The sequence below is a fragment of the Malus sylvestris genome, chromosome 13 (genome assembly GCF_916048215.2).
Source record: "Malus sylvestris chromosome 13, drMalSylv7.2, whole genome shotgun sequence".
Classification (NCBI taxonomy): domain Eukaryota; kingdom Viridiplantae; phylum Streptophyta; class Magnoliopsida; order Rosales; family Rosaceae; genus Malus; species Malus sylvestris.
In genome coordinates, this window is record NC_062272.1 from 8,739,533 (window position 1) to 8,752,251 (window position 12,719).

Consider the following 12,719-nt stretch of genomic DNA (forward strand, 5'->3'; position numbering starts at 1 on the left):
AATTTCGTCAAGGCTAGTTTTTCGTTTGTCTATAAAGCATGTGATGATTAATTTTCAATTGGACCCAGAATTCCTACCAAAACAGTGTGGAGGAGATGTAGCCTACTAAGTACACACCAACTACTAAATTTAATGTGTAAGATTAGGTAAACTAATTGTCTAAACTAAATTTTATAAATTATACGACGTGATTATTGATAATTGGATTATTACTTAAGTGTTGATTAACAAACTTATTTCTTATTAGTGACACATTACATGATTTACAGATTTGGTCTAAAAGGTTAGTCGACCTAACATTACTCTTTTGATAGATTGACAATGATATAAAAATTTTGAGCTAGATCACTAAAATTAGATATATCGAACTTGTCACCCATGATGAAAGTCGACCTTGAGACTTGCTGTTTAAAAATAATTTTCACGGACGCGTATATATATATATATGGGTGATTCACAACTCAATTATCTCCCTAGCACTACATAGCCTCAAAAAAAAAAAAAAAAAAAAAACCCAACAAATAATGATTGATTTTGTTGTTTCGTATGAAGGTGCATGGCATCAACATCATGACTGGAGAATTTTTAGCACGTCGTCAAAACCATGCATGGAATGATGAGATGGTCAAGAGACTTGAGACTTGCCCCTTATGAAACACGCGCGCACACATACATACATACATATATATATATATATGTATATATATATGTATATGTATGTATGTATGTATGTGTGTGTATATAACAGTTGACCGAAGCAAGGTCTTTGTCTGTATTTCCAAATTCGACCACCGATTCCTTTCCATTTGGCTTTTCGTCCTCGACTCGCTAGCGGGGTCACACGGAGTGACCCCCAGCACCTTTGACACCGCTATTCGGTTAGCTTTCAAACACGCACAATATTTTACCCTCATCAAGAAAATTGTTACAAATAAATTCATGTTTTTCTTAGCAACTCCCAATATGTGAGATAACATTTGTATTCCATTCTAGGGTTTGAGAATTTATGTTAAGTCAAGATATCATTATATTTATCGAACTTGCTACTAATGTGAGTCGAATCTGAAACATATCACCAACAAGCGCAAATAAATACTATAAAAAATGATACACACCCTTCTTCCCTTTCTACACACCCTTATTTAATCATGTCTATTGTTTTTGTCTAATTTAATAAATTCATGATCAGAGTAAATAAGGGTATGTGAGAAACTAAAAAAATATGAAAATTACGTCACATACCGCTATATTATAGTGTTGGTAGCTTAATACAATTACTTATACATGTTTTTAATACCATTGATATTAATTTAAAATATTCTGATCAACTTAGCTAAAACTTAAATTGCCGTAAAAAGAGTGAGTGTTCATATACCGTGATGCATTAATAATTGGACGTTGCCGTACCAAAATTCCATGCCGGTTTGATTAATTCTTCTGTTAATATGACGAGTCAATTAAAAGGCGGTCAACCTAGCTTAATTTTCGGATTAGCAGTTAAATTACCGCCCCCTCTAATTGCTCTCTACAAATTGACCAACTTTTTCCTTCTTTCCGTTGGTCTAATTTCATGAATTGACCAACAAAATATTCTAATTTTCACATTTAATTAAATTAATCATAACCCAATTACAATCCTCAAGTGTATTTATGAACTTGCCAGATCAACATTTTGGCCTTCATCTTCTTCTTTCTTCTTCTTCTTCTTCTTCTTCTTCTTCTTCTTCCCATCGGTTTTAGAATTGAATTCACAGAAAAAGCGCTTGCAAGAAAAACCCATCGGTTGTAGAATTGAATTCACAGAAAAAGCACTTGCAAGAAAAGCACAGAGCTTTTTGAAAAGCTTTTTGGGGTAGTACGGGTTTTAAATCCGTGAATTGACGCAGAGAGGTGAGGAAGGGCAAATGAAAACCTCTCTCAGAAGGCTGCGAGGTTTCGCACTTCACAAGCACGATGCCAAGGACCGGAGAGATCTCCGGCCGCTGCCGCAATTGGACGAGCTCGCCCAGGCCTCTCAGGTACGCCGTGGTCCTCCTCCTCTTTCTTTGCGTGGCTATTTTACGACGACCCAAAACCAAAGCTTCCGACTTTAAGACGATCGACGCGTAAACCCCCCCAAATTTCATCGAATATGGAATTCTATGGTTTGGAAAAAGGGCAGAATTGGTTAATTAGGGTTTGAGAGTTGGTGGTGGATCTGAGGGTTGACGTAATCTGACATTGGTTGCTGAAAATTGGGTTTTTGATTGCAGGATATGCACGATATGAGGGACTGCTATGACAGCTTACTTTCTGCCGCTGCCGCCACGGCTAATAGCGCTTATGGTATTTCAATTTCCTTTTTTTTTTTCTATTTGTTTTGATATAAAGTTAGTTATTTTTTAACTTATTTGTATGCATTGTATTCTTGTATAAACCACATCAACTGTATTCTATATGAAAACTGAGTCATTTATTAGTTTTAGCTGATAATTATTGTGTCTACATTCTTCTAATTGAGTTTCTAAATTTGACTCTTATAATGCTAATTTCAAGAATAGTATTCTTATACATTTCAAATTTGTTTATAGAGTTTTCGGAGTCGCTGCGGGAAATGGGTTCTTGTCTTCTTCAGAAAACTGCACTAAATGATGATGAAGAAAGTGGTAAGATCAAAACTTTGTGTGGCATTATATAAATTTGAGGAAACGTAACTAACCCTTTTTTTACCTGTCATTTCTCTTGCAGGTTCAGTTCTGCTGAAGCTAGGGAAACTGCAATATGAACTCCATAAACTCGTTGATAGCTATGTGAGGCTTTATCGTTTATGTAAATAATTTTGAGAAACCTTTCATTGAGTTTGCTTTACTAATATATTCATTGTTGTGCATGCTGCAGCGCTCTCATATATTCCAGACAATTGCAGTTCCATCAGAATCTCTTCTGAATGAACTTCAAACAGTTGAGGTGCGTTTGCTTGGACTCGGTCATTTGATAAGCTCATAGGAAGTGTTGTGTACGCATTTCTCAAGCACAAATTCTGCACAAGTGTTTCCAATCTATGTTTAATTAACAATTTTACACGGGTTATTGCTTTTGTGTGCACATATTATTGCGTAATGTTAATGTGATGTTTGTTCTTTCATGTTGATGCAGGAGATGAAGCAACAATGTGATGAAAAAAGGTATTCCAAACACTATATGTTTGTGAACGATTACATTTGCATATCTGATTTTAGACGAATGTCTTCTCATATGGCTCATGATCTACAGAGATGTATATGATTTTATGATAAAGAGATACAAAGAAAAAGGGAGGTCAAGAGGTGGTGGGAAGAGAGAGAGCTTTTCTATGCAGCAAATACAAGTGGCTCGCGATGAATATGATGAGGAGGCTACATTATTTGTTTTCCGGTTGAAATCTCTGAAGCAAGGACAATCTCGTAGTCTTCTCACGCAGGCAGCTCGCCATCATGCTGCTCAGGTTTTTTTTTCTTCCATGTTTTATTGTTGTTATAGGATTCATACAGCTGACCCCACTTAGTGGGAAAAGGCTTTGTTGTTGTTGTTGGTTGTTGCATGTTTTATTGTTGTTCATCATCGTTAAACTGTTCATACTCCTTTTATTTTCCTCTTGAAACAGTTGTCCTTCTTCAAGAAAGCACTTAGGTCTGTTGAGTCAGTAGAGCCACATGTGAAACTGGTAACTGAGAAGAAGCATATTGATTACGAGTTCCATGGGCTACATGATGAAGGGGATGGTGACAACGATGACGATGAGAATGATGACGATGATAGCATCGATGTGAATGATGATGGAGAATTGAGCTTTGACTTTGGACAACAGGACCAAGATCAAGATGTTTCTACTTCAAGAAACTCAATGGAGGTATTACTTCAGTGGAATTTACTTATGATAAACCGCATTTGCTCCCTTGAAAGGCATTTAAAATAGAATACAAAATAGAGCTGGTAGAACCAGCTGTACATGCATACAACTCAAAAGCAAGACACGGACATATATCTCTGTCGTATTCACCGAAGTGTGTAGAATCTCTTAACCACTAAAACTAATGTGAAACTAAAAGAAGGGAAAATTATATATCTCATGGACTGTTAAAGTATATTGTGCAAAAGTTTGGTCTTATATATTGTGTGCAAAACAGTGATTTCATAGGCAGTTTTACAAAATATATTCGTGCAAATAATGGTGTATGATCCAGTTGAATATGGAAGGAAAGGGTACAAAGAATAACCAGAGTTTGATTTTTCTTTTTGGTCTTTTGTCATGGTGAATGCTTCTATTGGTGTAAGATAGAAAGATCTCACTCCCAACCCAATTTGGCAGTTATTATTGTGGACGTAGTGACCTTGTTGTCATGTTCTACTTTCAAATTTCTTTCTGAAACATTTTGTCATGATTATTATGTTATTTTGACATGAAACTTATCTGTAATGCAGTTGGATCAGGCAGACATTACCTTTCCCAGATTACCGCAGGTGGAAGCTCTCAAGGTAAACATCTGCTCTGTTATCAATTCATCTGTTCACAAATATTGCAGGTTTATGTAATGCACATTCTGGTCTTCACCTTGTAAGTTGGCCTAGTAAAAAATAAAACTGTACTTGGAATCAATCTCTCTGTCCTATCCTTTTGATTGATTGCATGAAGGTAAATCCCTGCAGTGGTATCTCTGTACGGATAACTAGTTTTAGAGGTCCATGTATTTTATCTAATCAAACAGTGTCTTGGTTAAACAACTTAAGTCTACAGTAATCTCCTAATGCTAGTTTAGTTGTTGACTGGATTGGTTCTTGCATGTTTTCACGTCTGCCCGTCACATGCCGAATGTACAACACTGTCCATCTCCCATCATGCAGTTGTAGAACCTGTTAACATTTTACTATGCTAAATTCCGATGTGGATGACTTTTTATTTATTTATTTATTAATTTATCTTGAAAATGCATCACGTTTCTAATTTGTTGTAGCTTACATGTCTCGCATCATTTTGCCTATTTCCAGGACAGACTCCGCAGGAATTCGTTTTCATTTAAGGGTAGAGGAGTCAGCCAATCAGCTCCGCTGTTTCCTGAAACTAATTTAGGTCGATCCGAAAAAATGAGACATAGGCAAACATCATTTTCACGGAAGTTCCACTCATATGTACTACCGACACCAATTGATAAGAGTCCAGTTTCTACTAGATCAGGTATGGCAGTGCCCACTGTACAGACAACTTTAAGTGAGCGAACACAGAATTTGTGGCATTCATCACCCTTGAAACCGGGGAATGAAAGGACGGGAGAGAAGAAAATTGCTGGAACCAATTTTATAGATGTGCAGTCAGTACTCAAAGAGAGCAACAATAATATTGCACCGCATCGATTACCCCCTCCTCTCACAGGTCAGGTTTTGTTTTCGGGGCAGGATCCACTGGTTGCTTCTGACTTTAAAAAAATAAAAAGGCAAGCATTCTCAGGTCCATTGACAAGTAAGCCTTGGGCTTCTAAACCTGTCCCCTCGGACCATCACCCAATGTTTTCTGGACCTATTTTGCGAAATCCAGGGTCTCAACCTCTGTCAACTTCACCTAAAGTATCTCCAAATGCTTCGCCTACTTTTATGTCCTCTCCTAAAATAAGTGAACTTCATGAGCTTCCTAGGCCACCTGTAGCCTCCAAGGCTTCAAGACCTGCGGGTCTAGTTGGTCATTCTGCTCCATTGGTGCCCAGACTACAAATGCAATCTGCAACAAATAAACCAGTGGTGTCACCGAAAGCAGCTCCTCTGCCCAAACCTCCTCCGGTCCTTGCTCGTAGTTACTCTATACCTACAAGGGATCATACAGCGATGGAGTTCCATGTAACTGAACCACAGGAAGCTTCCCCCATTCCTGAAGTGCCAGACAATTCACCTCCTTTGACGCCAATAACCTTACCTAACACAGCCAAGCCACCGTCACCCAGCTCTGAGATTGTCACGCGGGCTGTTCAATTCAGAGGTAATTTGAATGTTCGTATACCCTCTCTTTTTTATAGCGTTAAATATGAATGCTGAGGTTGTTTTATAGTAAGACTAACACCATGACTGAAAAGCAACCTCTGGGGACTAAATGTATATACATATATATCACTTTATCTTGCAGCTTGTTCTTCTCTTTACTGTTTTTTGCGGCATCGAATTTACTTGTTTCTAAGTCGAAGCATATTCGTTGAATGCAGGCGGAGATTGATTCAGTTCACCGTTGGGCGACATTTGTTTCCAAGTAGGCGACAGACTGTTGTCTAAGTAGGCAACAAACTGTTGTGGGGAGGTTCAAAAGATTGCCTTCTCTTCCACATGTAGAGGTGCATAGGTGTAAATATATCTCTGTTGATGATATTCGTTAATTTGTTAATTTGTCAGTTTTAGTAGCTAGTTATTTTGTGTTATTGGGGCACATGGCATAAAATTGTAATACAATTGCCAATCTTGTTCGATCGTCTGAGGAATTTTGTAATTCATCCCCAGCAATTAATACTTATCAATACTTATTATATTAACACCCCACAAATTGTTGAATAAACTCCACATACTTAATACACTCCACATTTGTTTTTTCATTTAAAAATTATCTTAATACACCCCTCGTACTTTCCCATAATACCCTCACACCATACATTCTCAATTTACACCTTATATTTGTACGTACACCCCACATTTTCTATACATCCCACATTTATCAAATCTTATAACACTCATTTTTAATTTTCAGAGATTGAATCTAACCATTTGAACGTTTAGTTTGTCGAAATATTTCAAATCATCAGCAATGGCTTCATTGTGAAGGTTCCATGAGAGCTGGGTTGATGAAAACTCCCTTCAATAGAAATCCTTGTAAATTATTACTCTTAGAAATTTAAGTGTTGAAAATGACCTTGTGAAGCCAACCAAGGCTCATTTTCAATGACATAATTGAAGCCTGTATCATAAAGTATGTATGTACCTTTGTTTTGCAGCTAGACGATATATGTCAGGTACATCTAATTGCTTGTGATGCTTAGGATAGGCCACTTGCCCATACAGATCATACTTGTCAACGAGCTTGAGCACAGTTGTAAGAACAATCGAGCTACTATTTGACATTTCTTCAATGTCATCTCTGTTGCCAAGTATTAGTGTCTGCATAAGCAACAGGTGTAACCCAGTATTAGTATCCGGTATAAGAATAGATGATCCAGTTATCGGAGATCAAAGTATGAGCTATACCAAGTTGACTAGCTCCCGAAGAGCTCGGCATTCACCACGTTAAAAGTGATTTGGGATGTATTTAGAAATTTATATTTATTTTTATAAAACTTAGGGCTGGTTTGGTATTGCTGTGCTTTGAAAAAAAGCTGCTGTGAGAATAAGCGGCTGTGAAATAAATCAGCAGAGTGTTTGGTAAACTTTTTTGTAAAAGTGTTTTTGGGAAAAAAAAGCAGTCTAATAGTGGATCTTTTCATTAAAGAAGCACTGTAGCTCCGTGTGCTTTGAAAAAAAGCCAGTTTTCCAAAGCTACAAATAACAGCTTCAGCTTTTTCCTTTGATTTCAGTTTATTCTCACAGCAGCTTCCAAAATAAGCCATTTTTTTTCAGTTTACCAAACACCTAAAACCCTCACAGCTTTTTTTCATGGGTGCTTTTTTTTTAAGCACCTCACTCCCAAACTAGGTCTTAATAAGGTCAAAATTGTCATTGCATCATGAGGTAAATAAGTTATTTAATATTAAATTTTAATATGGGGTGCATTCATCATTTTATGGGGTGCTAATATAAAAAATATTTTTTTTATGTAGTTGTAAATTGAGTGAAACCCTATCTGGTCACTTTTTAGATAATCGTTGATTGAGAATGATCTGTATTTGGCCACAATAGGGGTGATAATTTTAGACATGACTAACACAATTATCAGTAGGAGTGAGAATTCCGAACCTGACTAACTTGATCAACACGGTTTTACTTTTAAACGAGTAAAAAATAACCATCAACAAAAGTAATCAGGCTCAAACCGAACCACTTCAACAAGTAAGAATTGAACCTAAACTTGGAGATTGGAGGGTGGAGAATGGAGAATATTGGTGCTTAATTAGTGTGAAGACTCTCTTGATGTAGTAATTAAGTTGTAGTAACGACATTGATTAGTGGAACACAAAAACCCTTTCCGTAGAAAAATAGATTTATCTAAATACAAGTGGGGATTTCCTAATTGGTAAATGGCAAGCTTTTGTTGCCTTTTGGGTGGTAGTAGACTGGTTGTACTAGTAGTTCACATCATTTGCAGCTTCCTCTGGTACTATCATATCTCACAAATCCCATCAGTTCTGGTCCTTCCAATCTTGGGTTATTCTTGAAACTGCATCCAAACAAACAATGAAGACACAAACCCCACTAACCTCCGATGTCCAAACAAAGAAAGAAAAACAAAGTTTTTGACTTTAATTAATCACCTTTCTTCAGATAACTGGGAGAAGGAGCCTGAGGTTGGGAAAGTACCACACAAATCGTTGTTGGATACATCACTGCACAATTCATTTAATTTAATGTAACCCTAATGAGGTTAGAGGGAGAAGAGAAGGCAAGTAATCAAGGGTTAATGTGGGGATTGCATAGAGAGATGACTCACAGTATCTTGAGGCTTTGAAGTTTGGTAAGCTCTCTAGGTATTCTTCCAGTCAGTCTGTTACCATTCAGTCTCCTGCATTGAACTTACTGACATGAGCTACTAAGTAAAGGTGTATCTTTCGATACGGGCAGTTGTCCACGTAAGAGTGGATATTCCAGCCGTTGATCAACAATTGGAATAACCTAAACGCACGCTGGGCAACTGACCAGGGCATTGCCTCGTTGAATTATTGCTTACAAGAATTTGAGATTGGAGAGGTTGGAGAGGGAGGGTGGGATGGTCCCAGAGAAGTTATTGTGGTAGAGATCCAAGCTCACAAGGCTCTTCAATCCTCCAAGCTGTTTTGGTAGAGATCCCATCAAGTTGTTCATGTACAATTCCCTATAATATTAATACATACATAAGAGATACACCAACCAATACTTTCTATCAGTCACAAAAACTAGATGCATGATGATGGTCCACGATCCGACGGTGGTGGACTGTCTGTATGGCTGGTGGGGTTGGTGACATCGATCAGTAACCTCATATCAAGTTTTTTATTTGAGCGAGTCCAGCTAGCATTCATCTTTTTATTAATCAATCCAACCTTCACCAGGTCGACACTCCCGAGTCCATACAGACTCAGTCACTTCCAAAGAAACAAGAAATTTTAGAAAAGCAATTTCCGAAAAAAATTGTGAGACTCACAGATACTGAAGGCGCTCGAGCTTCCCCAACTCGGGTACAAGACTGCCCGACAGGTTCGCATTTCCAAGGTCTCTGCAACACATTATTTTATACTAATTCATTTATATAGTAATTGCATGATTAAAGTACTAACAAAAGTTTCAACAACCAAGCAAAAATTTCAAATAACCAAGAAATTAAGCTTAACAAGTTCATGCTAATTTGAATACAAACCAACATAATTATTATTATTTTTTAAATAGAAAAGGAAAAAGCAAAGAATGCAACACAGTTAATGCAAAACAAGAAGAAATCTTTGGAGTATCTAACAAGCAGATACAAGAAAAAGTACACAACATATCTTAGCAAAAAAAAAAATTAATTAAAAGTTTTGAACCAAATGTTACAAATAAATGAAAAAAAAGAAAAAGTAATTGAGTAGATTACAGTCGAGTAACCCGATTGTCGCCGTCGCAGGTGACATGAAACCAAGTGCAGGGATCAACCAAGGTCGGATCCCAGCTCTGCAGAACACTATTCGGATCCTTCACTGCTTGTCTCAAAGCAAACAAAGCATCTCCTGATCATTCCATTACAAAGGTATTAACACATTAATTAGTAGTTAACATAATATATATATACACTGAATATATGGTCTAAAAACATGTGTTTAAGAAAGTTATTAACTTAAACTTAAACAGTTAAATTTGTTTTGCATATTTACCTTCTAGGTTTGCAGTTGTGGGTGACAGTAGAACAAGGGCAACAGTAACAAGATGAAACAGCAAAACCCAGATCGCCATTTGCAAAAGAGAAGCTTATTATTTGAGAGTTGGGGTTGAACTTAAAACCTGAGCTTAGTGGACCTAAAAAGATTCAGAGAGAGAGAGAGAGAGAGTTCTGATGTATGAGAGTGAGTTTTTACTTCTTTCTCCAAAGCAAAGAAGTAAGGAATCAAAATTTGGTGGGGGAATTTATAGAGCCCATAAAAAGATTGTTGCCCTTCTCCTTGTGCAGGAAAACTGTAATTACCAAAGCTAAATGGCGTGGGACTGTGTTTGGGTTTCCCTGTTTTTATTCTGTAGTACTTTATATTCTTGCTTGTATTGTCCATTACCCCTATCTTAATATCTTTTTCTCAATAAGACAAATCTGCCCATCTCATTTTTCCTTTTTTGATTTATTTTGGAGCTAATCTTCTGTCCTATCCCATTTGCCACAATTTGCAATCGAAATTGATCACTTATTTCTAATTTTCTATAATCAAGTGTTGTATGTCACATAATTTCTAAGTGTCTTTCCGAACTAAAAAGTGATATATATGCAATTTTGAAAATATTGCTTATACTAAAGATGATAAAAGACTATTGATCTAGTGGTAGCTGTATTCAAATGTAACGTATGATGAGTTAGATACCTATTTTATGGAAGACCCATTGTGGTGGCACAACCAAAAACGTATATAGTGTAATACTATGTTATAAATCTATGTTTGTCACATACAAAATTCTATGAAAAATGAATTTTAAAGAATATTTTTTTTTCCAACACATTTTCTTTATTTCTAACTTTTGAATTTTGAATTGAATAAATGAAAGTAGTATAACAAAAGTGGCATAAGAAAAAAAGGTGTCCCGAAATGACTTTGTTCCATTCGGAGTCTCGGACCATTCCCTCCCAATGTCTTCAATTTTGTTTCTTTTTTTTTTTTATGTATGAAACTTGACGATAAAAATGGACAAATATTAGGGTAGAGGTTTGCGTGCATGGCAGCTTTGAAAAGAGAGATGGTGGGAGGATCCAGACATATCTTTTGAACCTCTGTCGGAGCCAAACGAAAGGCTTAACACTTGTAGGACGGACTCAAACAACAAAATTGCTGGGATGTCCCCATAAAGTTACAAACACTGTTTACAGTAGTGCAGTGCATAATTGTATTGAAGGATATGTTGCATCAATATCAACAAGAATCTAAGATTACTAATGCCGCACCAGGAGACTTGTTACAAACTGATACTTAATCCATTTCTAATTTTCTATACAACTTTAATTATTATTTTTTGTTGTTTAAACAAGTATTAATCTTGTAATTTGAATTTTGATTTGGTTTTTGTTTTATTCCCCGAGGTTAAAGCATAGATAGGGACAATTATAAACAGCATATATATAAGCATTGGGGAATAATGCAACTTGGAAAGCTGTGGTGGTCGGGAATACCACAGAGACTATATATATATATATATATTGCAAATTTGGATGAATATAAAAACATGTAATATTTATACTCAGATTCGGCATTGAGAGGCCTGCTTTTAAAGGAACTGAGTTCCATTAGCTTTACCAAAGTCAACCAAATTGCACCAAGACCTCGATCCATCTTCAACTCTAGAAGAAGCTGTTTCGATTCTCAAGTATGCAAAAGGTGTTAGAATAATGTGACTGTAAACAACTTAAAAGAAAGAGGAATCATGAAAATTGATTTGTAAGTTGGGATTCTTATATATATTATATTTAAATGAAATGAAAGGAGAAGACTATATTGACAAGACATCAACATAATTTCTTTTAATTAAAAACGATAACTCTAATCTAAATTACACTTAGGAAAGAAAAAGAATTCCAGCAAAGGTGCACTGAAACAACTGGAACAATCGGCCACATGCAACACATCAACATAATGAAACACTACATCTTGCAAATGTCCACATAACACAAAAAACATTGCTTTATACAAAACGGTAGATCCTATAGAAGCCCTAGTTAGTGACCGAAAAAAAGAGAAACGATAATTGAAACAAGGGAGTTTTAACAGAACACTCCAAGTACTGTTCACTTTTAACGAAAAACCACATTTATACTTTTCCCTTGTACTATTTACTATACCTTTAAAATGATTTTTCATTAAAAGGGAAGTTTTTTTGAACTTTTCGTTAGTTTTCCTTTGAAACAATGGTTATACACATAGATCGGCCCCAGAAAAACCCTACTTGCTAACTATTCTAACAATGACAATATTGATGATTGAGTTTTGAGCCAATATCCACTGTTAGAGAAAGACCTCATATATACATGGATTAGTTTTCGATTCATTTATGTGATCACAGATTCACAGTGGGCAGTAATTTGTTTTGGAGTTAGTAATTATATATGGAGCATCAGGTCCACTATATACGACTAAGAATTATTAGAAAGGTGTGGTGATTGCAGTAGGCATGCATGTGAGACTCGTCTTTTAATGGATTGGCTAGTGTAATATTATAAATAGGGGTCCATCTTCTAGTCTAAATTTAGTAGTCTTATCCTAGAAATTTGTAGTATATGATTTGGAGTATATATAGTACATATATATCGAAATTGAAACGTTGATTTTTTTTTTATCAAATATTCAATAATCGAAAATTCAACAACTTAAGATTCCTATGGA

General features: G+C 36.1%; 2 protein-coding genes and 4 long non-coding RNA genes across 6 annotated transcripts in view; 3 read left to right on the plus strand and 3 right to left on the minus strand.

The window, feature by feature from the left end:
* LOC126596857 (uncharacterized) overlaps positions 1 to 12,065 on the plus strand; it is a 52,459-nt gene extending 40,394 nt beyond the window's left edge. The window contains exon 6 of the long non-coding RNA XR_007614041.1: positions 12,056 to 12,065. This is a non-coding gene — a long non-coding RNA (uncharacterized LOC126596857). The remainder of the gene's footprint in view (positions 1 to 12,055) is intronic.
* LOC126596860 (uncharacterized) lies at positions 1,405 to 1,840 on the minus strand. The gene is made up of 2 exons (XR_007614044.1): positions 1,777 to 1,840; positions 1,405 to 1,693 (listed from the first exon to the last, which is right to left on the minus strand). It is a non-coding gene; the product is annotated as an uncharacterized LOC126596860 (long non-coding RNA).
* On the plus strand, positions 1,699 to 6,524 carry LOC126596846 (uncharacterized protein At2g33490-like). The gene is made up of 11 exons (XM_050263501.1): positions 1,699 to 2,018; positions 2,253 to 2,325; positions 2,571 to 2,645; positions 2,728 to 2,789; positions 2,878 to 2,946; positions 3,136 to 3,164; positions 3,253 to 3,463; positions 3,623 to 3,868; positions 4,441 to 4,494; positions 5,005 to 5,983; positions 6,204 to 6,524. Exons 1-11 carry the CDS (start codon positions 1,905 to 1,907, stop codon positions 6,212 to 6,214), a joined length of 1,923 nt encoding a protein of 640 aa, XP_050119458.1. The 5' UTR covers positions 1,699 to 1,904; the 3' UTR covers positions 6,215 to 6,524.
* LOC126596861 (uncharacterized) lies at positions 6,555 to 7,687 on the minus strand. Its single transcript, XR_007614045.1, has 2 exons — positions 6,968 to 7,687; positions 6,555 to 6,841 (listed from the first exon to the last, which is right to left on the minus strand). It is a non-coding gene; the product is annotated as an uncharacterized LOC126596861 (long non-coding RNA).
* LOC126596855 (leucine-rich repeat protein 1-like) lies at positions 8,090 to 10,373 on the minus strand. Its single transcript, XM_050263529.1, has 7 exons — positions 10,020 to 10,373; positions 9,743 to 9,875; positions 9,317 to 9,388; positions 8,864 to 9,007; positions 8,627 to 8,698; positions 8,451 to 8,522; positions 8,090 to 8,356 (listed from the first exon to the last, which is right to left on the minus strand). Exons 1-7 carry the CDS (start codon positions 10,096 to 10,098, stop codon positions 8,275 to 8,277), a joined length of 654 nt encoding a protein of 217 aa, XP_050119486.1. The 5' UTR covers positions 10,099 to 10,373; the 3' UTR covers positions 8,090 to 8,274.
* LOC126596862 (uncharacterized) lies at positions 9,790 to 10,459 on the plus strand. Its single transcript, XR_007614046.1, has 2 exons — positions 9,790 to 9,895; positions 9,997 to 10,459. It is a non-coding gene; the product is annotated as an uncharacterized LOC126596862 (long non-coding RNA).
* Positions 12,066 to 12,719: the final 654 nt, after the last annotated feature.